Source organism: Ochotona princeps, chromosome 13 (genome assembly GCF_030435755.1).
Source record: "Ochotona princeps isolate mOchPri1 chromosome 13, mOchPri1.hap1, whole genome shotgun sequence".
Classification (NCBI taxonomy): Eukaryota; Metazoa; Chordata; class Mammalia; order Lagomorpha; family Ochotonidae; genus Ochotona; species Ochotona princeps.
In genome coordinates, this window is record NC_080844.1 from 41516826 (window position 1) to 41542792 (window position 25967).

General features: G+C 39.3%; 2 protein-coding genes across 2 annotated transcripts in view; both read left to right on the forward strand.

Annotated features, from left to right (window-relative positions):
• Positions 1 to 12945, forward strand: part of LOC101527195 (cytochrome P450 2C2) — a 113252-nt gene extending 100307 nt beyond the window's left edge. Inside the window, exons 2-9 of the mRNA XM_058671987.1 lie at positions 214 to 376; positions 1260 to 1409; positions 4444 to 4604; positions 5690 to 5863; positions 6256 to 6397; positions 7842 to 8029; positions 12205 to 12350; positions 12768 to 12945. Coding sequence (XP_058527970.1) covers positions 214 to 376; positions 1260 to 1409; positions 4444 to 4604; positions 5690 to 5863; positions 6256 to 6397; positions 7842 to 8029; positions 12205 to 12350; positions 12768 to 12945 — 1302 coding nt within the window. The remainder of the gene's footprint in view (positions 1 to 213; positions 377 to 1259; positions 1410 to 4443; positions 4605 to 5689; positions 5864 to 6255; positions 6398 to 7841; positions 8030 to 12204; positions 12351 to 12767) is intronic.
• A 5943-nt stretch (positions 12946 to 18888) lies between these two features.
• On the forward strand, positions 18889 to 24821 carry LOC131481796 (cytochrome P450 2C30-like). Its single transcript, XM_058672035.1, has 3 exons — positions 18889 to 19016; positions 21617 to 21758; positions 24428 to 24821. The coding sequence occupies exons 1-3, from the start codon at positions 18900 to 18902 to the stop codon at positions 24625 to 24627; spliced, it is 459 nt and encodes a 152-aa protein (XP_058528018.1). The 5' UTR covers positions 18889 to 18899; the 3' UTR covers positions 24628 to 24821.
• Positions 24822 to 25967: the final 1146 nt, after the last annotated feature.

Genomic DNA, 25967 nt, shown 5'->3' on the forward strand with positions numbered 1-25967 from the left:
TCACATAGTATGACCTTAATATGGGTAAATGTTGGTGGCGAAAATCATAACAGCGGTGACGATAAAGTGATAATACTATTACAATTAATCCATGGTCTTAAAAGTTGAACCATTTTGTGTTGGATCAATGAATATTGAAATATTTCAATAACATTAAAAGTGTTTCCATCCATGATCTACATTTAACTTTTTCATTCTCTACCTCTCTTCAAGCTTGCAAAAGAGTATGGACCTGTTTTCACCCTATATTTTGGAATGAAGCCCACTGTAGTGTTGTATGGATATAAAGCCGTGAAAGAAGCCCTGACTGATTGGGGAGAGGAGTTTTCTGGCAGAGGGCCTTTCCCAGTGTTAGACAGAGTTACCAAAGGATTAGGTAAGCTTTTGTTTGGAGAATATGCTTGAGTTTGAGGGACACAAAAATTCAATATAGGCTAAAGAATTGAGAAATTATGAACATTTAGAGGAATTTATGACATGCATTTTTTATTTATCTATGGTGTGTATTCATTCTATATGAAACACTTAATGTTTTGTAAACTCTATTACTGTGAAAAAACTGTTTCTAGTAAGCATAAAATTTGCAAATTCAAGCCACCAGACCATTAATGCTGTGTAAATTTTGTCTAAGAACAGATAATTGAAATGATGATTTCTTTAATTATTACATAGAAATTGAGAGGAAATGAAGTACACATGAATGATGATGGAATTGTCCCTTCCCTAAATATGTAGCTTCCTCATGTGACTCATGGGTGCTGAGAGAATATTTTAGAAAGTTTGGATCATATGCAAGGAATGATTGTAAGTTTGGTATATGTCTAGCCTCCCCTTCAATTGTGTCTTCTTCTCAAAAGGCCTAAGAAATGTTTGACTCCAACCAAATGCAATGCCTAATGTTAGATATGGCATGATAAGAGAATTGTGAAGGAACACATAGGCAATGGAGTTTGAAATTGATATTAGATTTTAAGTTAATATGTATGTGAACTATTTTCAATTATTCTCTGTCAACTTTCCAGTCATCTGCCAATGGATGAAGCAGAGTTTAGTAATACATAAAATCAAGAGTCCTGATCATAGAATATTGAAAGAAGGAGACAGAATTAGGTCTCAATGGAAATCCCTTAGGTTAACACTAGTGGGTATAGTTGATTCTCTGCCTATGTGTCCATATCATTTATTGAGATGAGGATTTTACCTCTAATTCATGATCTTGCCTGATATTCACTATGTGTTTGTTCCTTAAACCCTAACAGGTATTGTATTTAGCAGTGGAGAAATATGGAAGGAAACCCGGCGGTTTTCCCTCACAGTTTTGCGAAATATGGGGATGGGAAAGAAAACTGTTGAAGACCGAATTCAAGAGGAAGCCTTGTGTCTGATAGAAGAATTAAGAAAAACTAAAGGTGCATACTTTTTTTAACATAATTAACACTAGTGTTTGGGTATTAACAGTAGTTAAAAATGGTATGGCAGCTCAAATACAACAGAAATTCACTTTTCGTCACATAAGAGGGGAAAGAGTTGAAGCAGTTGGCACAACAGCCTTTTTAGATACCCTATTGAGAGACCCCCTGATATCTTCCACATTGGGCTTCTTGTATTTATGGCTCTTACCATTTCTTTGGTTATAAAAGTAGAGAAGAGTAAGTAGTATTTAGACCAGCAGTGGAAGTGGCACAAAATAATTCTATCATATTCATGAACCATAGTTTTGTTACTGGTGTCATACTTATGTGTAAGAGGGTTTGAGAAATATCATCTATGAGCCCAGAAAAAGATATCATAGAATTTCGTAATCAGCAATGCTACGGTTTCTGGTCTTATGTTTATATCTTTGATCCTTCTTGAGTTGATTTTTGTATATGGTAAAAGGTAGTGATCTAATTTCTCTGGGAGACCAGTGCAATGCACTGAGCTTGAAGTGATTTTTGCTCTTAGTTTAGTGCTTGTATATCTTGCTATTGTCTCTCCATCCCCAACCTTTGGCCCCATGCACAAAATGGCTCCTGATCACTCCTGTTTTAGCACATACACAGCTTATTGATGTGTCGCTGCAGCAGCTCTGGATATGCTGACCATTAGTTCTGGGGGTGACATGGACCCATGTGTGTGGAACCCATTGGATGTAAAGTTGGCTCTGCTTTGCTTGTGAGAGCAGTGCTGTCTGCTAAGCCAGAAACAAGACTGCTCCTAGCCATCCCTCCTGATCCACAGCCTTTGCCCCATTATACCAAATGGCACCTGATGAGGCACTGGTGGGGGGTCTGGACTGTGAAATCCACCCCATTCCTGCACTGCCCCTTGGAGTCCAGTGCTCTTTCTCTGTTTGTTGTTGGGGCAAACAAATCAGCAGGATGGGCAGTTCTTTGCCTGTGTTAGCCTTCTGTCTACCAGTGAAGTTTCTTTCCTACCTGGCTACCACTGGAGCTCTGGCTGCCACTGGAACTCTGGGTATTGCTGGAGCTTGGATTGCTGCTTGCCGACTGTTGCTGAGTTATCTGGTCACTGCAACAGCACTGTGCTGTCTTTGCTGCTTTCCTGTATTCAGGAACCACTCTATCATCATCCTATGTTCTATCTTTTCCTGAAATCTGCCCTCTGTGCTTCATCCTGGCTGATGATTCTCACCCTATACCGCCATCTTGACTCCCCCTCAAAAACTAGCTAGGACTTGAAACAACACTAGTATGGGATCCCAACCACTTTGAATGTTAAAATCCGAAGAAGATATATAAGAGATTCACATATTAGTGTTAAAATAATGGTTTATTTTAAATTTGCATCTATGTCTAAAAGGGACTTATTCTTAATTTTCTAATTTGTAGTTATTATATTTTCACCTCTAGGTCAAGCAGTCTGTTAAGCAGTTTGTGAGATAGTATTTTGCCTTCATTTTGATGGGTGGTTTGTTGGCTCTAATGTTTTGGCTCTGGCTTTTTATCTTCCTTTTAGCACTTTAAATATGCCATCTTATTTTTTGTCTGCTAAGCAATCTATAGATACTCTAGTGGGAATTATACATGGTACTTTTCTCTTGCTGATTTTAGACATCTGTTTGTGTGGAACTTTTGACAATCTGTTTATCATATGCCTTCCAGAGGATCTTTGAGTTTCATTAATTTGATGATTTATGAGCTTGACACATCTGGCTCTTCCTAACTGTACCAAAACATGTAAAGTATCCAATTATCTGGAGCATTGCATTAAAGCTGCTTTCTATTTTTCCTCATCTTTTCTCACTTAACTGTTCATATTGTGTGAAGTATTTTTTGGTTTAGTGGTCATCTGCAACTCCTAAAAGCATTCCTCACATTCATTCATGCTTTATTTATTTATTTATTTTTTGCTCCATGACATTTCAGAACAGTGTCCTAGGACCCAGAAGATCCCTTGTCTTCTCAGTATAGTCATGTTGAATATTTCATTACTACCTTTTATTTCAGTTATTAAAATCTGTTAGTTTTTCCTTCTATTATCTATTTCTTTGTTGAACTTCTTATCCAGATTCAGGAATGTCTTTTTGATTTCTTCAGTTTTCCAGCTAATCACCTTACATGTCACTGAGGTTCTTTAAATGATTTCTTTGAATTCCATTTCAAGTGATTTAAATTTGTTTTCTTTGATGTCAAATATCAGAGAATTGCTGTGTTTATTTGATAGTGTCATTTATCCCTGCTTTTTTATGTGGCTTAAATTCCTTCTTTTGGTAAAGAATGGAGACCTTGAAGTTTTCTTTTTTTCTGTTTAAAGTCAAGTCATTCATATGTTAACTGAGGGAGAAAATACAGATGATAATATTTAAGATCTTTAAAATATATCATTAGCAAACATCAGAAGGTGGAATAATTTTTATTAAATATAGAAGTCTATTTCCAAAACTACAACATGGTTTTTCAAGTATTCTAATATAATTTCTATATTTCCTTTCATTATTCTCTTCTTCAAGGAAAAATATAATTTGTTTTCAACTTTAAAAAAAACACTGCAGTTCATTTATTGATTTTTGGTAGGGCATTCAATTTTCTGTGCACTTAATAAGACTATTCACACAGAACGTTAACTTCCACACCTTAAAAATATTTTAAACACTTCCTTTCAAATACATTCCTTTTTATATATTTTTTAAAAATGGAAAAGGATTCCTCCACCTTGTTGCATAACCACAGTTCAAGTTCAGTTGAGAATCCCCCATTGCAAGCATATACCAAACACCATGGTGGGAAGGTTTGGGGAGGGGTGGGGAGAATCCAACTACCTATGAAACTGTGTCACATAATACAATGTAATTAATGAATTAATAAAAAAAAGAAAAATGGAAAAGGATGTGAATAAGGAATTAATTAGGGGAAGTTAACAAATAAACTTGGGTGACACAGATAGTGTGTCAATTTAAGATCTATGGGAACTGTGCACTAACTTTGACTCCATTTTCCTTAGGAGCTCCCTGTGATCCTAGCTTACTTCTGTTCTGTGTTCCCTGCAATGTGATCTGCTCCGTTATTTTTAGCAATCGTTTCGACTATGGTGATGAGAAATTTCAAAGCTTGATTAAATATTTTCATGAAAACTTCGCACTTTCAGCCTCCAGATGGATACAGGTAATGTGAGGATGTCTTTAAATGTAAGATTGTTTTCTGTCAAGTCATTTGCTCATTACTATGTCCCCTTTTAAAGTGTGCTAAACAATGTTTTTCAAAGCAGTACTTGCAAGCAATCACTAAGTTATCGAATCAGTTTGCTGCAAGGAAATATCATTGAAGGCATAAAGTAGATGAGAAGGAAAACAACTTATCAGAATCTCTCATTTATAATTAAGATGCTTTGGAGACTTTTTCTCAGTTTTTATTTAAAGGGAAGATGTGTAAAATCTCTTGATTGTACACTTTCAGAGAAAGTTTTTAAGAATTGTTGTATGAGCTAACAAAACTCCATGGAGTTCAAAAAGTGAAACATGTGTTTTAATGTGGGAAGACTCCCAAAGATAGTCTACACTTTGGTTATCTGGATCAGACTATGAGGACGCGGAACTATTTAGAATATTCTTTAAGGCAATTGAGGCAAACAACAATCTACATATGAAATCTCTACTTCTCTGTAAGTTCTTTAAGTCTGTTCTTTGATTCGTAGTAACATCCTATATAAATTGGTTTGGTGATGATTTTAAGTCACGAAGATGTCTGAAGTAATGTCAGAGTATTATGATCAAAAAAGCCAAGTCGGGTGAATGTACATGTTCGTGTGGAAAGAAAATACTAAATATAACGAACTAAGTAATGTAGATACTGCCTTACTCTCTGATGCACCATTTTTTTTTCATTAAATCAGAAGAGCATGAGCACTAAGTTTTTAGGTAGCTCCTTGGAGAAATACACATAAAATTGGCTTCTAGCTCTGATACCGCTAGATTTTCTTTGAATTGTTGGCTGGCTTTTCTGAATCTCAGTATTCTCATGTGAACAGAGAAGACACCAAGACAATTCCTGGATCCCTTCAGATGTGGCTGGGAACAGAACAAAAAGTGGTCCTCTTTTTCTTCACCATATCCTTCAAATTGCCATGTTCCACTGCAGAAAGCAAGTCCCACTCATCTTTATCCACTCAGCACACATCAAAGCATTTGTGACACAAAAGATTCCTGTGAGCTGTTTAAAGTGAACTAACAAAGAATTCTGTCATCTTTCAGCTCTACAACAGTTTTCCCATGTTACATTATCTCCCAGGAAGTCATCACCAGTTATTAAAAAACATTGATGCCCAGATCAAGTTTATATTGGAAAAAGTACAAGAACATCAACAATCTCTGGATGTCAATAATCCTCGGGACTTTATTGACTATTTCCTGATTAAAATGGAAAAGGTAGAAAGGGATTTGGGTTTTCCACCTTATATTGTGGGCAATAAGATTCAGATGAACAAAAAGCTACTTCATGAAGTTGTGTTTATTGCTTGTGCAAATGTTGACATGTTTTAAAATTCTAGGTGAAAAAATACTAGAAGGTATTATACTGATAATGTAAAAATCTGTTTCTTATTTGGTGGCAAATCGAAAAAGCACAAAACACAGAGACATATATATGTATGTATATTTTGCCGAATAATGATAATGTGTCTTTGTAAGTAAAATAAGTTCTATGGATAGAATATGTAACGAAGGAAATTAATTTCCCAAATGTGTTTGCTATATGTAATTATTTTGTGTTAACACCGATGACTTTAGTTTATAATGAAATACTAATATGTCTTTGGTAGGAAAAACGTAAGGAACAGTCTGAATTTACCATGGAAAACTTGCTCATTACCATATGGGATGTGTTCAGTGCGGGCACAGATACAACGAGCACAACCATGACTTTTGGACTCTTGCTCCTGTTGAAGCATCCTGAGATTGCAGGTACGCTCATCGATGTCAGACAGGATGAATTTTCAGATACAGTTAGAAGAAAGCATTGATACCTGTACTAACCTTCAACCACTAGAGAATGAGCAAGGAAAATGTCTCAGGGCTTGACTAATTTATTAAAATTGGATCATCTATCAAACATGGGATAGAGACTGACAACCCCACAACCAAGCCTGGAGGGCAGAGAACATTCTTTGCTGTGACAAGCTGCAGAATCCCTAATCAGGGGCAGGAGAGGTGTAAGAACAATACTGCTTTTAGGAGTTGGAGAGAACAAGTTTCTCTCTTTCCCGGAAAAGATCTGGCTTCACAGTCTTCTGTGTCCAGATAAGTATATATTTTTAAATAGTACTTCTAGCTAAATGCATTCACAATCAAAATGTTTCCTAATCAGAAAATCAGACTCAATTTCCCAAAAAGGTTTTAAGCTACAGTAAATGATTTTTACATAACCTTCTTGAATGACTTTGCACAAACTTTCACTTAAAAGCTTATTTTAGTAAATACAACTTTTCTGTATTTTTGACATTTTTTATAAAGTATTCATGTCACCCAATATTTCTTCACTACAATAACATGTTTTGTTGTTTGGAACACTAAGACACTGACACTATGAAGTTACTTTCCTGATATCAATTTTTTTTTTACTTTGAAGTTAATCATTAATCATTTTTTGCTTTTTTTAAAGAGTTATTTCAGTTTTTTTAATTGGAAAAGCAGATAAAAAAGAGAAGAGACAAAGAGAAATATCTGCCCACTGGTTTATTCCTCAAGTGGCTACAGTCCCTGGAGCTGAGCTGATCTGAAGCCAGGAGCCAGGAGCTTCTTCTGGCTCTCTCACGTGGGTGCAGGGTCCCGAGGCTTTGGGCCACCTTTGACTGTTTTCCCAAGCGACGAGCAGGGAGCTGGAATGGAAATGGAGCAAACAGGACATGAACCAGCACCCATATGGGATCCTGGTGCATGTAAGGCAAGGATTTAACCCCTAGGCTATTGTGCTGGGCCCCATGGATTGCTTTTAAATACAATTTAGAAACACATCCTCAAAAATTTCTTTGCTGGATCCTATGAGATGTAGTATGTAAATGTCCCTCTCACAAGACATAGCCTCCCTTGAACCAAATAGCCACACTAGCCTTTCAAAGACCTAGGGTGATTATGACTGAAAATAGCAATACAGAACAACAACAACAACACCAGAATTAGAGTCTTGATACTGGTTTCATGATAACAGTTTTATGTGTGTTTATTGTAAGACTCATGAGGCTCACTTCCCATGAGCTTTGTATCTGCCTTGGAGCTACAATTCTGCTTCATTTTCCTGTTATTGGATGTAGAAACACTTAATTTATCCACTTCATGTATCATACCACAGTGTGATAATGTGTAATCTATTAAGAAAAATTGACTTTAAATCCAACGTCTGCCCTGCCAGCTAAAGCCCGGGAGGAGATTGAGCGTGTGATCGGCAGACACCGGAGCCCCTGCATGCAGGACAGGAGCCGCATGCCCTACACGGACGCTGTAGTACATGAGATCCAGAGATTCATTGACCTGGTTCCTAATAATGTTTCCCACGCAGTGACTCGGAACATTGAGTTTAGAGGATACCACATCCCAAAGGTGATAATCATTTTTTCTTCTCTTCCTCAAGAATCACAGGCTTTCAGTTGTTATAGTAGAAGAATTATTGATTGCCTAACTTTCTGCTCTCATAACTCAGACAACTCCCCTTCTGACCACATTCTCATTTCCTTCCACGTAGTTTATACTATTGTAGAAGTGCAATGGTGCTAACTACCACAGATTTAAGATTTTAAGTATACACGTAGCTCCACACTTCTTGTCCACTAGTCTTTTTTTCTACTTCTCTGTTTCCAGTGTTAGACTTTATGACTCCTAACAGTTAACCAGTATGATGTCGTCCTGCTTTCTTCCTTACTACCCATCTAACATCTTTATTTATTTGTAAGACATCCAGTTCAATAGTCTCCTGCCTCCCTACTGTGTTAAAGAACATGCAGCCCAACAGATTGGTATTACTACCAACCCCAAGGTATTCTCAGTTTCAGAACAGTACTTAGAGATGCTCTTTTTCTTTATTGGAAAGTCGGGCATACAGAAAAGAGGAGAGAAAGACAGGAAGATATTCTTTCCACTGATTCACTCCCTAAATGGCCAGAATGGCCGGAGATGAGCCAATCTGTAGCCCAGAACCAAGAGCCTGCTCCGGGTCTCCCACTTGGGTGCATTGTCCCAAGGCTTTGGGCCTTCCTCAACTGCTTTCCCAGGTCACAAGCAGGGATCTGGTTGGGAAGTGGAGCTGTCAGGATTAGAACTGGCACCCATATGGAATCCCAGCACATGCAAGATAAGGACTTTACCACTAGGTTACTGTGTTGGGGTCCTGCTCTTCTTTCTCCCTGTAGGGCTCTTTCCTCTCTCATTCTCTCTCTCTCTAAGGATACTAACCCAAATCTAATTTCTGCTTTCTTTTCCTCTTTGTCATCAATAATCTCTAATTCCAATGTCTGGAGTTAGATCCCTGCATAAGCATAACATGTTGTAATCAAACTTTCTCAGCAAATTTGAAATATATTCCATCTCAATGACACTGTTTTCATCAAGGTCTTAGGTGACCCCCTTGCCACTCCCTGAACCAATGATTCCATCTGTGACTATATTCCAGGCCTCGTTTTACTCAGCTTATGGAAGTGATTGGAATCCAAGTATATCTTTCATTATGGTACACTTACTTTCCACATCAAAGACATGATAATGTCCTGGTTTTCCCTTCTACTTCTCTGGGCATAATTCTCTATATTCTTCAACTCATACAACATTGGTTGGCATTTTCAAAACAAAAAGAAAAAAACACACTTCCCAGAGATGAAGTGTCCCAACATTTTTCTGTCTGAAAAAGTAATTACATGACTACTGCAATCTGGTGTTGATTGATGTATTTCTTCATAGGGAAGAAATACATAGATTAATTGATTAATATTTATTTTGTGATGTCTGAGATTTCTGTGTTATAAAATACAGCCTTTGAAATGTTTCATTAATAGCTTTTCTGTATTTTCTGAACAGATCAAACTGGAAACCTTCAATTGTTATTTTAATTCTCTGCACTGCAGATGATCAATTTGGAGTCTGTCCCCTACCATTTAATGCCAAAGATCTGCAGAGACATGGCAGAGTCCTTTTGGAGAAGCCATGGCTCTCTATGGACTTGATCTACTTTCTCCTCTTCCTCTGTAGCAGTAGTGTGCTTGAAGGTTCCACTTGCTTTGGAAGATAAGTCAAGTTGTAGTCAACAACATTTTGCTACCTGCTGTCTACCTGCTAGACAAAGCATGAACATTGAGAACCAAGCTAATACCATCTTCTGTCTCAGGCTCCTTCTGTGCTCTGACAGCTACGTGGTTTTGGCTGCTCTCCGGGTGTTCCCTGGTAGGAATTCACATACACTTAAGGCTCGGGAATGAGGCTCATGAACCATAACAATTTGCAAGAAATCATCTGGTCTGACCAGTCCAAGGCAGCTACAGGCAGGACTCAAAATTCAATTAATCTGCAGCAGGTTAATTCTTTACATGATAATCTTGTGTGGTCTGTAAATGATATTATAAATATCCAAATGACCTTTGTTAAAAATGAGATTTCCAACCTTTTCTGTCTCTAAAATTGCCAACCTTTCCTGTTGGAGGCTCCAGATATATTAATCCCATCATGTTGTGTTGGATGTTTCTGTTCTTTGCTAGAATTTCTCTTTTTCTAATGTTTTCATTGCTCTTTTATTTCTAATCTGCTGTTTTATTATTGTTTCTTTAGAGTGTGTGAATATATTTGGAATACTTACTTTCATATAGATACATTCCCCTATACCTCTATAATTATTTTCTGTGAATACTGAAATACATCAATAACTTTTGAAGATCCAAAGTGGTAACTCTGACACTCAGGGTACGATGGAGTTTACTTCTATTTACTAGTTTTCCCTTAAATAGAAGAGCCATGGTTTCCACATTTTCACATTCAATAATTTTTGTTTTATGTGAACATTCTGATTGACTCTTTGTGGGGCATCTCTGGTATGGCATCTTTCTTTTTTATTTGAAAGGCAATTAAATTATTGACAGATACTTTAATTCTGTGAGATTTTGTCAGCTCTTTGCAATTGTAGCTTTATTTAAATTTTGAGTTAAGTTTTAGCCATGGACTTAGTGTAACATATATTCTTTATTTTGACTGAATATCATTTGGGGGATCAACACAGATTATTTGAGGTACTACAATGTTCTGTCTGCACAGGTGTGACTGGGGCCTCAGTTCTCCCTATCATTTCACAACCTCTTCTGTCCACTTTCATTCTCAAGTGTCCAGTAGCTAGACTTTAATAATGTTCAAGGACATTCCTCCTGTAATGTGACACCCCAGCCACAGCCACAGACTAAGAGAATGGTCTGGTACACCTCTGAGAGCTTCCTTCTTGGTAGATTTCTCCTCTTCTAGAAAGATCCTCACACATAGCAGGTGCCAGATTTATTCTTCATCTTTTTATCAAGAAAAGAACAGCAGCTGATTGGCCATCATTCTCTCACACTGTGGAAGGAAAGTGTCCTCAGGCAGGAATAGAGGTGTGCTATGGGGCTTATTTTTCCATAAGAGATGGTCACGGTCTTGGATTGCCTCTGTTTAATGACGGAAATTGTTATTGCATATAGTGATAATTCTTTATATTGAGATTGGAACCAGTTATAAGTTTTGTGTAAAATATTTCATATATTATATCATCGGACACTAACGTATATTTACATGTTACGAGAGGTGATAATGAGGCATGAAAATGTTAATTATGGTAGCAAAAAATGCACTCATAGAAAATTTTCATTGATTCTGAAAAACTAAACCGTAACTTTCATATTTTAATATATTAGTAAAGTTCTTTTAAAAGATTTATTTATTTTTATTGCAAAATAAGATATGCAGAGAGGAGAAGAGACAGAGAGGAAGATCTTTCGTCCGATAATTCACTTCCAAGGTGACAGCAACGGCCGGTGCTATGCCAATCCAAAGCCAGGAGTCAGGAACTTCCTCCTGGTCTCCCACCTGGGTGCAGGGTCCCAAGGCCTTGGACCGTCCTCAGTTGCTTTCCTAGGCCACAAGCAGGGAGCTGGATGGGAAGTGTGGCGCTGGGATTAGAACCAGCGCCCATATGAGATCCTGGAGCATTCAAGGTGAGGACTTGAGCTACTAGGCCATGGCACCGGGCCCAATAGATTAGTAAGTTTTAATTAAAAAAAAAAAAAAAACTTAAGAGAATTGAAACAGTACTCCCACCGCTCAAGAATATATGACAATTCATTTAAAAGAACACTAGTGGGGGGAATCGGAGGGGAAATCCCTGTGCGTATGGGACCAAGTTACAAAACATAAAATGAAATAAAATAATAAATCAAAACAAAACAGGATATGGGAGGCAAAAATAGTATAACATAGATCCACATTTGATGGTTGGACTTTTTTTCACTTTAAGTGGTGCAAAATTACTACACATTTAACAGGAAGTAGCTTGTCAATTTTCTTTGTTCACAGGAAAGAAATATACAGTAGAATGTTTAACCTGTGGTGCCACAATTCCAGCCACTGATTGATTTTATTGTTATATGGAACAAGTAAATGCCTTTCTTTATGTTTCTTTCTCAACATGTTTAAAATCAAATGTTTAGATGAGAATTTTCCAATTTTATTTCAAGTCCTCCTGTTATAACTTTGTTTGTATGTTTCTCTATCAGGGCACAGAAATATTACCATCTCTGACTTCTGTCCTGCATGATGAGAAAGAGTTTCCCAACCCTGAGAAATTTGACCCTGGCCACTTCCTGGATGCAAGTGGCAATTTCAAGAAGAGTGACTACTTCATGCCTTTCTCCACAGGCAAGCAAACTTTCTTTTCTCTAGATTTAACTATTATTGGGAAGGTAGATTTGCAGAGAGAGAGAGAGAATGAGCTTCCATCTGTTGATTGACTCCCCCAATGGCCGCAATGGGGGAGCTGAGATGACAGGAAGCCAGGAACTAGGAGCCCCTTGTGTGGTCTTCCACACAAGTGCAGTTCCCAAGGCTTTGGTCCATTCTCCACTGCATTGCCAGACCACAGGCAGGAAGCCTGATTGGAAATCAAGCACCCGGGACACAAACCAGAGCCCATACAGGGAGCCGAGGAAATGAAAGAAACCAGGTTGGATGTAAACAGACAGAGCTGAGGTTAAACAGGCAATGATTAATGCTGTTATTAACTTCATAGTTATTTAAGTTCCCTGTGTGAATAATTAATGTTGGTGTCATTTTTAGGAAGAAGAGCTTGTGTCGGAGAGGGCCTGGCCCGCATGGAGCTGTTTATAGTCCTGACCACCATCTTGCAGCATTTCACCTTGAAACCAGTGGTTGATCTAAAGCAGATTGACCCCACCCCAGTGGAATATGGAATAGTCACTGTTCCACCCCGCTATGAGCTGTGCTTTGTTCCAGTCTGAAGTAGCATACTCCAGTGTAAGACTTGCCCCCTCATCTGAGCAAGGAAGATGCTTCCACGCCTACCTGTCACCTGTCATCTATCCAGTGCAACGAGCTAGAATACCCTCCCATGCCCTGTCACTCCCATTGGTTTTTTGTTTCAGTCTCCAGTCCATATTGCCCTACCTGGAAGAAAGCTCACTGCTTCATCTCCATTGAACTCATTTTCACAATACAGTTCAGAATTCCTAAGCTGTATCTTGTCTGTGGTTTATATCTAATAGACATCCTTTACACATGTGGCAAGCGTTCTATTACAAATATTCAAGGGACCGTCTTTCTGGTTGGTGTACAAAAGGCCCTTTGGGATGCTTACACCATGTATTGGAATGCCTAAGTTTGAGTCTTGGTTTTGCATTTGATTCCAGGTCCCTGGTAATGTGCGTCCTGGGAGGCAACAGATAATGGTTCTGGGAGTTTAGTTCTTTGATACTTGAATGGGAGACCCCGAAAGAATTTCTAGGTCTTGGATTCTCTCTTGGCCAGACATCACTGCTTCATGCATGTGGGGAGTAACCCAATATGGAACAGCTCTGTGTTCTCTCTCTTCCTTTCAAAATAAGTTAAAAATTAAATCAAAAGATTTAGAAGTAAACATTATCCAGTGATGTCTGAAAAAGTTTTTATTTTTCTTTTTTTAAAGATTTATATATTTTTATTCCAAAGTCAGATATACAGAGAGGAGGAGAGACAGAGAGCAAGATCTGCCATCAATGTTCGCCCCCCAAACTGCTGTAACAGCCAGAGTTGAGCTGATCTGAAGCTAGGAGCTTGGAGCTTCTTCCAGGTCTGCCACACGGGTGCAGGGCCCTAAGGTTTGGGGCCGTGCTTGACTGCTTTGCCAGGCCACAAGCAGGGAGCTAGATGGGAAGCAGGGCTGCTGGATTTAGAACTAGTCCGCCTATGGGATCCCCGCACACTCAAGGCCTAGGACTTTACCTGCTAGGCTACCACGCCAGGCCCCGCCTCCAAAGTTTTAAAGCACATGATCAAATTCACTTCTTACTCATATAAATCCCCAGGGAAAGGTTCTGATGACAGTTTTATATGTATGTGTTCCACCATTTTTTCCTAATGACTCAAAAGAAATTATGGGTTGTGGGACTCAGGGGCAAAGAGGTCACTAAGTCAATAAGATGGCGACTAACACTCAGGTCACTGGCAGGCAAGATGGCAGCCAAGGACAGAGCCCTAGGAGTGAACCAGGGCAGAAATCACGTAGCTCCAAGGAAATACTGATTGACCAGGGCCGTCTTGCTCACCTACCCCTGGCCTGTGGGAGGTGACTTCCACAGTCATTCTCCTAGTTATTGGCTCCGAGTTTCTCCCATCCTGGAATTGCTAGAATTCCCGAAATTCCTGGCCTGAGGCTATCCGTTACCCTATATAAAAAATTAAATTTCCCCAATAAATTGGAACTGCTTGGGCAGAACCCCTGTCCATCTGTTTGTCTCTCGCAGGCCGGGAGGCTGGGTGGCGGGCAGCAGGCTCATCCCCTCCGGTAACGGTGTCCAAAAGGAATCTGTTGGGGAGACCCCGCATTGGGCATTAGTATTTAGCCCAGCATTTACATTGGCCCCAATCTGATACACATCCTGAGTTTGGTTTCCTTCACTTCCAAGTGATGCAGAGCAACGTGAGATGTGGTGATGGCTCAAGAAGCTGGTCCTGTCGCACCTCCCGGTTACCCTGTACAGCATTCCCACCTCTGGCACTGATCCTGGCACAGGCTCGGCCATTGCACATACTGAACGACAGACCAAGGGATGGGACCACTCTCTGTCTCTTTTAGCTCATGAGTCTCTGTGATTCTCCAATAAAACACTGAATATGTAAATGTGTATCAATGTGTACAAACAAATATGTGGGTGATGCCTATGTCTGTGTATCTTACATGTATGTGTGCATGAGTAGATACATATGTGTGTATGTGTGTATACATACATAAAGGAAAAGGCAAATAGAGCAAAATAACAGAGGATAAAACTCAGACCATCAGCCATGGATGTCTTATTAGCCCCCACCCCCGTAATTGTTAAGGCAAAGAATAGGGGACAGGTACAAAGGTATTTCAAAAAATTGTGTAAAAATAGAACTGAAAGCATAGTGACTTTGATTTAAAAGCTGTTGAAATCTATCCATATGGGAAGTCTTCAACACAATCATGAAAATTACTAAAAATGTAATCTTATCTTTAAAATTCCCACAATATTTTGCCACGCATTCGCAGATAAGATTACATTTGAACACATACAAATAGAAAAATATTTGTGTAGCTGCATCCAACAGCAACTGTTTTGGGTTAACATATCCTACATATTTTTACAAACAGTACAAATAAGTGTATCTTACAGTGCTCTGTAGAATGGTTCTCACCTAATTTTCAAAAATTTTACCAAGAATATTTAGATATTTTAAATCCTACAACAAATCCTGCTACATGCATGTCTTTATTTTTTATATAATTTGGCTACAGTTTCCTAGATATGGAACAGAGGTGCCATAGCATTTGGGAACTTTTATTTCTTATGGGTGTTGAAGCACATAGCATTAACATTACATATGTGCTGAAAGTTCTATGAATGTAATTAGAGAATACCAGAATGAACCAGAGATAGGTTTGTTTTAAGGAAGTGGGTCACTGCCTGTTGGAGTTGATCAATTTTGTTTTTCGTCAGATTTATAGAAAGAAGGAGAAGCAGAGAGGAAGATCTTCCATCTGCTGGTTCATTCCCCAAGTGGTCACAACAGTCAGAGCTGAGTTACTCCAAAGCCAGGAGCCAGGAGCTTCTTCTGGGTCTCCCATGTGGGTACAGGGTCCCAAGGTTTTGGACCATCCTCTACTCCTTTTTTATGCCACAATCAGGAAGCTATATGGAAAAGACATCAGCCAGGGCACAAAACAGCGCCTATATGGATTCCAGTGTGTGCAAGGTGAGGATTTAAGCCATCATGTTGAGCCCAGTTTACATATTGTAATGCTTCCATATTCTTCTGCTACCTTCTCAAGCTAATTAGCAGCAATGTGAGTTGTACAAAAAGAGTAGCTAGGTCTTGGTTTGCATTATGATAAAGTATGCTAAAGTAGCATGTATTGGCTTTTTCCAATGAGAGACACAGATAACTTCTTCAAATTTGTTTCATTTTACCATTGCATTGACTAGGAATTTTGGATTAATACTGCTCAAAATTTCTAATTGTGGGGTCAGCTAGGTGGCATAGCAGGCTAATCATTCTTCTGAAGTGTTTCATTCCATATAGGCATAAGTTCATGTCCTGGATGTTCTACTTCTGGTCCAGCTCCCTGCTAATGGCCTGGGGAGACACAGAGAGTGGTCCGATGCCTGTGCCCCTGTACCCATGCGGGAGAATTAGAAGACGTTCCTGGCTCTCAGCTATGCACTGACACTGGTTTGTCTTGGGGAAAGGAATCAGGAGTTCAAAAACCTCTCTTTCTGTCTTTCTTCCTCTATAAAATCTGCCTTTAACACACAAACAAATACATCTTTTTAAATAAATGAGAGAGGCACCCATTGAGGGAAGGAGATAGACAATGCCTCTGATGGGAGAGGAGAGGGAGTTGCAGATGACAGAAACAGCCAGAATGCCCCTTTTAAAACAGGAGTGAAGCAGAGGTGGTAGGAAGGCAGAAACTAATCCATTGATGATTGCAGTGAGGTCAAGCTCCTTCGGGTTGACCAGAGATTTCAGTTTCAAGTTCTATAAAGTGGAGACCAAGAGCAAAAACAGTTCACAGGGCCAGACCCTCAACTATGCAACTCCGTTTTCCTGAAAGTAACACAGAGGGTAATCATTTGCTGTGTATACATGTGAATGTAACAAACACCGTGCTTGCAAGTGGTACAAAGAGGCTATCATCTAATGACAGATGGACAAATGAATGAATGGATGGATGAGTGGATGATTAGATGAATGTAAAAATCTCTAAAATTATCCTAATAAAGATTGAACAAATAAATACTAATAAATAAATGAGAGGAGAGAAAGAAGGAAAAACAAAGAACAAATAAAGAGAAGAAAAGAAATACAAACAGGTTTTGAAGGCTTAGTATCTAGGCCAGGTGCCTATTGTTAGAGGATGTAGTATAGGAGGGAGTCCATGAGTCTCCTTGGCTTCCACCCATTTCAACTTAATAAAGTTTGTTTTTTATGTACTACAGTTGGTTATCCTGAAAATCAATGTAAGTTGATTTCTAATGTAAAGTTAATTTAATAATTGTACCACAAAAGACCCATAATGGTGGTCGAAAGTGTGTTCTGTGTAACCTTTAGAACTTAAAATTGCAGGTCACAGAGAAGCAGTAATTTACTTTATAACTCATGGAGCTCCAAATCTGAAAGAAGCACATGACCTTACATTGGAGGGATGATATCAATGGCTTTCCCTTGATCCGCCTGCTAGGACATGTCTTCATAGGATGAGAAAATAATAACTAATTAGAGACAGATGTGATCTCAGATATCTACTAATCTAACCCAGCTCTATTCTAGGAAGTTAGAATTGGTGACAGAGTAAAGCATCATCATGTATCAGTACAAAACTTTACATTTTTTAATTATTTGACAATAAAACTTTCAGATATGTATGGAGTGCCATATGATTATTTGACACATTTAAATATTGTACCATCCCATTATGTTAACCATATCTATGTGTTTCTTTTAGGTTTTTTTAATTGGAAAGTCAGATTTACAGAGAGAATGAGAAACAGAGAGAAAGATCTTCTGTTCACTGATTCATTCCCCAAGTGGCCGCAAAGGCAGAGCTGAGTTTATCTGAAGCCAGGAATCAGGAGTTTCTTCCGGGACTCCTACACAGATACAGACTGGGCACCAGCACCCATCAGCACACACAAGACCAGGTGCGAACCTGGTAGAGGAGTTGTGGGTTGCCATTACTATGGCTCATGCCTGCAACAGCGGATACAGTTGGTTAAACCAGTCTGGGTCTCCCCCTAACTCAGTTCACATCAAGGTCAATAGGAGTTGTAGCCTTGACTGGCCCCATCTTCCCCCAGTCCCTGCTCTCATGTTCAGCACAAGAAGCAGATAGTACCCACTAATCGAACTAACAAAAGCAAAAAGGCAGAGGGAGAATGAACCAAAAGAAATAGAACAATGGGCATTTCATACATTGAATAATCAGGAAGCATTACAAGCAATTATATGCCAACAAATCAGACGACCTAGAAGAAAATGACATGTGTGTCCAACATGACACATGTGTTCCAAATGACACGTGTGATGCATGTGTCCAAAATGACGCATTTGATGCATGTGACACCTGATGCATGTAGTTGTGTGTAGCAGTGTTGTTTAGTTGTGTAGCTGTGTAGTTGTGTTATATACTTGTGTGGTTGTGTTGTGTAGTTGTGTTGGGACTGCAGTGTCATTGCAGTGAATGCAGTGAATGGAGCACGTGACACACATGTCCAAAATGATGTGTATGACACGCATTGCTCATGTGACATGCATGTGACCTCCTCCCATTAATTCATTTTAATGGGATATAATAATGTCATTCTCTAAGTAAATAAATGAAATGATTTTTATGAGGCTTCAATATCACAGACTCCTGTTACTAAGGTGAAGTACTCCTGACAGAAGACTTGAGTTAAGAAGTAAATACTAGGGTAAATTATTTCTTTTACATGTGCCTATTATAATCTCTATGTAATTTCCAATCTGCCTAGGAATTTGAAGTCTGTTTCATGTTTCCCAAGTAGAGCTGGTATGCATAATTTCCCCATGTACACATTCTTGCACCACATATAGTGAAAGTGTTAGGTGAAACTCCTTACTTCTGATTCCTGCCTTGCCAACTAAAGTCCAACAAGAGATTGTGCGTGTGGTTGGCAGAAATCGGAGCCCCTGCATGCAGGACAGGAGCCGCATGCCCTACATGGACACTGTCATACACGAGATCCAGAGATACATTGACCTCATCCCTAACACTCTGTCCCTTTCTGTGACTCAGAACATTCAGTTCAGAGGATACCACATTCCAAAGGTGAGAGGCCTGTTATCTATGCTCCACTTTACCAATCTGAGGACACAACCATAGTACAATGATAGACTATTGACTATTAAGCCTTCTATGAGTTTGTAATCTCATTCTGTGACTGCATACTACTTCCTTTCAATTTGTTGCAAAAATTCTAAATAAATCGTGCTTAGTCTTACAAATATATTTCAGTACATACACAGTTCCATTCACTGCATATCTGCTGATCAACTTCTTGTAAGGTTCCCTGTTTTTTGTTATGAATTTTATTACTCTTATGCATTAATCAGAGTCCTATTGACCCAGTTTGTTCAGGCAGAAATTGTTTTGAAAACAAACTGATAGGAACTCTCTATGTAGGTAGCATTTTCCTTTTGTCCCTCAGACACAAATACTATTCTTTCCTTAAATGTTGGTTGATTTATGTGAACTGTGTGATATTCACATGCATCACAATACAGATTTAGGCATTTAGTTATATGGCGACTGTTATTCTCCTTCTTACCCACAGTCCATGCCCACCTTTTTTTTATGAATTCAAATGCCAGAGAAAATTAAGGAGAGTCATTGGCAAGCCAAAGCAGGACAGAGATGCACTAGCGACAAATATCTGAAATAAAAAAAAAAAACTGTACAATGACACTACCTTGACGAGGTCCTTGGTTCCAATGGCCAGTCTCAGGCAGCAAATGTTCCTAAGCTAAGTGGACACATGCTTTGAGTTCGGCCTCTGCCTGTGTGTACCATGAAGCTTAGTGGACACATGCTTTGAGTTCGGCCTCTGCCTGTGTGTACCATGAAGCTTAGTGGACACATGCTTTGAGTTCGGCCTCTGCCTGTGTGTACCATGAAGCTAAGTGGACACATGCTTTGAGTTCGGCCTCTGCCTGTGTGTACCATGAAGCTTAGTGGACACATGCTTTGAGTTCGGCCTCTGCCTGTGTGTACAATGAAGCTAAGTGGACACATGCTTTGAGTTCGGCCTCTCACTGTGTGTACCATGAACCTCCTGAGGACCTGCTTCTGGTTGAGATGGTGATTCGTTAGCAAACAAAACACCACATGCATCATGTCAATATAAAATATGGCTCCCCATACTTAAAGCTTTTTCCATTTTGGAATCTTCAAGTCTGTATCACTATTAGCAGCTTCTGGTGTATTTCAAATTGTATCCAATAGCCATGCTGTACAGCCTGAATCAACTTGCTTCACCAATTTCCATGATACTTCAGCCCTGAACATCTTCAGACTCCTAACTCTCCAACATCTTTTCCTCAGTAACACATCTTTCCTCTACATAGAATTTCAGAGCCACTGGATGGAAATTCTGTGATGCCCTTCATCTTTACTTATTGAATTTATCTGTTTATTTTTATTAGAAAGGTAGGTTTACAGAGAGAAAGAGAGAGAGAAGAATCATCCATCCCGTGGTTCACACCACAAATTACCATAATGACCAGAGCTGAGTCAGTTCAAAGCCAGGAACGTGGTATTTCCTCTGGGCACCCAACACAGGTGCAGGGTCCCAAGGCTTTGGACTATCTTTACTGCTCTCCAAGGGCCACAACAAAAGAACTAGATGGGAAGGGCAGCAGCCAGAACATGAACAGGTGACCACATGGGATCCCAGTGCTTTCAAGGTGAGGATTTAGACATTGTGAGTTAATTTGCTTCTATTCTTTGGGCATGCCATACTTCAGGCCAGATTCCTTGCTCTGAATTTTGGCATTATGGGTGTCACCAGAGAATATCTGAAACACCAAGTGTATTCTCTGGAGAATGACTTGGTTATCCCTTAACTCCTTCTATCATTGCACAAGGGCTCATATCTACTGGTGCTTCTGAAATCTCAAGGAATCATGGTAACTCTATATGCACTTTTTTTTTATGTCGAGTGATATCAACCCACAGTCATTGTGTTAAGACAATGGATTTGTACACTTTTGAGAACACTACTACTCAAATATTACTCCTTCTCTGGAATCTTCCTCATAAGTTCCAGGAGTCAATTTTTTATCTCTGCTGCTTTAATTACAAAGGAAAACCATATGCCATGCTCTCTGGGAAGGAGAAATGATATTCTGAACGTAATCATTATAAGAACAGTCATACTTTCTTGTTTTCATGAGTTCAGCAGGATAAATTCTGTGATAAGGTAAGAAGCATCTGCGGTTACCAGCTGCTCTGATTGATGGGAATACAAGTTTCAAGAGTATGGCTGGTCTTACTGTAAGCTACACTGAGGGCATTACCCTATGTGTAAAGGGAATGCCCTGATTTGCAGAGACATCAACACTATTTTTGCTAGTTATTGTCAGGGGAAAGGAAACAATGGAGTATTTTAGTGACGTGTAGGTCTTTGTGTCAGGTTATAAACTGATGGCGATGGGTTTGAAGGCAGTGAATGGTGTCCTGTACATATCCTATATGACTTCAGAACTGTTAGTTGGGACACTGATTTATTCTGTGTCATCTGAACCAAATATTCTCCTTTTCTTTCATGTTTCATTCTCATCATTTATGACACAAAAGCATTACATGACAAAGTTCTCATTTTCTGTTGGTGTATATGCTTTATGCACTCTATCTGTGTGTTTCTCTATCAGGGCACAGAAATATTACCATCTCTGACTTCTGTCCTGTATGATGAGAAAGAATTTCCCAACCCTGAGAAGTTTGACCCTGGCCACTTCCTGGATGCAAGTGGCAATTTCAAGAAGAGTGACTACTTCATGCCTTTCTCCACAGGCAAGCAAACTTTCTTTTCTCTAGATTTAACTATTATTGGGAAGGTAGATTTGCAGAGAAAGCAAGAAAGAGAGAGAGAAATCTTCATCCACTGATTTATTCCCAAAAATGGTCATCATGGGAGTAGCTAACATGTTTGTAGCCAGGATGCAAAAGCCATTCATGGATCTGCCTTATGGGTCAGGGTCCCAAAGGTCTCAACCATCCATCACTATTCCCCAGGCTACATGTATGAAGCTGGTCTGTAAACAAAACAAACAGGATGCAAATCGTTGCAAAAATGAGATGCCAGTACTTGTAATCAGAGAATTAGCTAGATCCACTAAGGGCCAAGGTAACTTTCCTTTTCATCTCCATGGCAGATGAGATGAAGTTGGGCTTTTCAAGCAGGCTCCTCTGAACTTGCCATAAGTATGAGGATAGTGGAGCTGCATTTTGCTTGAGTTGGAGGCATCGCTTCTAAGGTCCAGGCAGTTTTTCCTTGGGATGCAGGCAGCATTCAAAGTGTCTGCTTCCTGATGAATCCTGAGATTTTCAAACTCTCCTAGAACCCCAGTCCTATCAAGGCTCTCCTCATCAACTCCTGAAGCCAGTTCATTCAGTACAGTATCCAGAGCTTGCCACATGTAGCAATCCCTTGCACTCACTCAAAAATAGCAAAGTGAGTGGGAAACAAGTGCCTCCTAATAGAGAAAGAGGAACAATCAGACTATGTGACTCAAGCATGAGGAATGGTTTGCTGGAGGCTCCAGACTTCGGCTAAGTATGCACTCAGAAGCAAACATACTTGTTTACAGGGAAATTGTCATGGAGAAAACAACGCATTTGAATCATCCCTCAATTTGTAAGAGATCCAGGAAGAAACAGATGCCACAGTTATAAAGATTTAAATGATCAGTTTACTGAACAGATAGTTTCTTTAGATGGGGCTGGAAAAATGGAAGTAAATATGCGGAGAAGCAGTGAAGACTCATTCCATGAGGAAAACGAACCCATCCTGGTTCTGTAGGGTCACAGGAAGGAGGGTGGCCCTGAAACCTGGGCAGACCTTTAGCTTGAGGAAGTTGATGTCTCACCAGGAAATGCATCTTTGTGAAGATGAATATGAACATGAATGATGGGATTTAGAGAGTAAATAGTCTGGCCTTTCTCACATCTGATCTTCTGAATTTATTCATAATCCAAAGGGGAGATTATATCCACGTTATCAAGTCTAGAGGACTGTGTTGGCTGTGCACAGTAAGGCTAAAACGACAAATACAGGAGCATCTAGATAGAGACAGAATAGAGAGTTTTCAGTATAATCTAAAAAACAACTAATAGGCAGATTGCAAAGTGAGGATTTTTTCTGTATAAGTAACTGAAAGATAGGCAGAAATAAGACTTTTGCTCTTGACTGGGAAAAACAAATTTCTCTTGAGAGACTTTTCATAGTGCAGTCCCAGGAGTGTGTGCAATGTTTGTAGATAATCCCTAACAAGCCACTGCTCATTCATGCCTTTTCTGCCTACTTTATTTGAAGCCAGACCAGCTTTTGTCCTGATCCTTTTGCTATCATTGAAAGATTTGCATTTTTCCTTAACATATTTACTCCAGGAGTCAGATTAGTTACTTACATAACATTTTAAAATGCACCATAGTAGTTACATGATTGATTTGTTGAAATAGGTAAGGTAGAATTCTGTACACCAATGATGCATTACGGATATTATAAAGCAATCTATGATGTCTGGGTTGAATCCAAAACCATATGCAGTTTATCTTATGGTGGGACACAGGGGAACAGCTCTCCCATTAAAGGAAGCATAAGGGTCTGAGATGAACTGCAGGTGGCCAGTATGTTTGGGTTCTGGTGCATGGTCAGTAACTGTTGAATGTGGAGAACCTGATGGAAGGAGTCAAAGGGCTAGAACCTCCTGGATGGTGTGGGGAATTTCTTTTTTTTATTGAATTTATTCATTAATTACATTGTGTTGTAATTACATAGAATCTGGGATTCTCCCCCCTCCCTCCCCCCATGGTGGGTGTGGGGGATTTCACGGACAGGTTCACATTCCCTATTCAAAAATACAAAGTGAAATAAAACTAATAATGTCCCTATCACATCAATGCTGTATGAAATAATACATAAAAATACAGAAGATTCTTTCTAAACTATTCAAATTAGGGCAGATAAAAATAAAATAGAATGAGAAAAAATGTAACTACATATGACTTTTATAAGATATGGCTTTTGTTCCTGTTACTGCTGTATTTTGTAAGCTTTTGAAAACTATTTCATTGGGTGTGTGACGAGACTGAGATATGCTTCCGAATACAATTGTGGGAAAATAAATCTGTTGTTAAATTTTGGGTCAGAGGCGGAAAAGCACAGTGTTTGCATCATGCCAATTTGGATGTGTGTGTGAGTGTGTGTATGTGTGTGTGTGTGTTTGTGTACATGTGTGCAAAAAAGGAGCACTGCCAAGCCTCAGCACAGTAGTCCTAAGGGGTTGCACACAAAATGTTTATTCCCAGGACATATACACATTAACACGTGGTGAGGAAATGAAGTTACCTTTCTGTCTAAGTAGAAGTGAATTTGTTCATCAGCTTCTCATTAGTATCTTTATTGAGTTCATGGTTATCTGTGTCTACTGTGTGTATAGTTAATGTTGTGTCTCTTTTAGGAAAAAGAGCTTGTGTTGGAGAGGGACTGGCCCTCATGGAGCTGGTTTTAATCCTGACCACCATCTTGCAGCACTTCACCTTAAAACCACTGGTTGATCCAAAGGCTATCGACCCCACCCCCGTAGATAATGGGTTTATCTCTGTTCCACCCTCCTATGAGATCAGCTGTGCTTTGTTCCCATTTAAAGAAAATAACTGACCCCATCTGAGCAAGTCAAATGGTTTCAGGCATGTGTGTCACCTGTTACTCACCCAGTCCTCACCAGTGAGGAGACCTGAGAAGACCATCCCTAAGCACATCTTCGCAAGTCTTCTGTCCCTCAAACTCTATTTGTTGATTTCACCAATGCAGGAAAGCACACTTTCATCCTCCATAAAATTCTCCTGATAATAAAACCTGGAATTCATAAGTTGCATTGCATTGGTGGTATGTACCTAGTGAAAACACATTATAACTTCCATGTTCTATTTTATTAACATTAAGAATGAGGAAGAATGTTTGCAGCACAGCAGCCCAAGATGCCTCCAGGACACCCACATCCTGTATTGATGTACCTGAGCTGGGTCCTACTTCTGCTCACTATTCCAGATTTTGGCTAATTTGTACACTGTGAGGAAAGAGGTAAAGCCCAATGGTTTCAGCTGCTAACCCCCACATGAGACCCTAATTGTGTTTTTGGTTCTCAACTTAATCCTCATCAATCCCTTGCTGTTTCACATACATTGGAAGGGAAATAGTAAATGAGAAAGCTCTGCCTATCTCTTTCAATTCCTATCAAAATAAAATTAGGATTGGGTCCAGCATGATAGTGTAGTGGTTAAGGTCCTCGCCTTGCACGCACCGCCCCGGGATCCCATATAGGTGCCAGTTCTAATCCCGGCCATCCCACCTCCCATCCAGCTCCCTGCCTGTGGCCTGGGACAGCCCAAGGCCTTGGGATCCTGCAACTGCATGGGAGACCCGGAAGAGGCTCCTGGCTTCAGATTGGCTCAGTTCCAGCCATTGCAGCTGCTTGGGGAGTGAGTCATTGGACGGAAGATCTTCCTCTGTCTCTCATCTCTGTATATCTGCCTTTCCAATAAAAATAAAATAAATCTTTAAAAAAAATAAAATTAGGATTTTAAAAATTAAAGGAAGTTATAAAATTAAATAAAATCTATCCTATTGTGTTTAAACATTTATGCATAATATGAAACATGAATTTTTCATTACCTCTAACTCTCTAGTTTCCTGTTCATGTGACAATTTCATATGTGTATTTATAATGTTTGGCTATGTGTGCTGGTGTTTAACCATTTCTGGACAAGCAGTCAGGCTCATGCTGTTCCCCATTTGGACAGTCAACTCACCAGATAAGGTTGCTATGAGAAACCAGTTTACTTCAAGAATCTGGAATCTTTTTCCTCTATAGTCCTGAGGATCCAGTTAGGAAAGGTAAGAAAATAGTTGGTATCTAAATTACAAATGAACTCAGATCATAAGTTTACTCACATGACAAGATCCTATGAAAAACAAAACAAACAAAAAACAGACTGCAC

Excerpts from the sequence above, each read along its gene's own strand:
- LOC131481796 (XM_058672035.1), top strand. The coding sequence starts at position 18,900 with ATGCCCTACATGGACACTGTCATACACGAGATCCAGAGATACATTGAC. Across the intron at positions 19,017-21,616 it reads GAGGATACCACATTCCAAAG|GGCACAGAAATATTACCATC; the intron begins GTGAGAGGCCTG and ends TTTCTCTATCAG. Across the intron at positions 21,759-24,427 it reads CTTCATGCCTTTCTCCACAG|GAAAAAGAGCTTGTGTTGGA; the intron begins GCAAGCAAACTT and ends TGTCTCTTTTAG.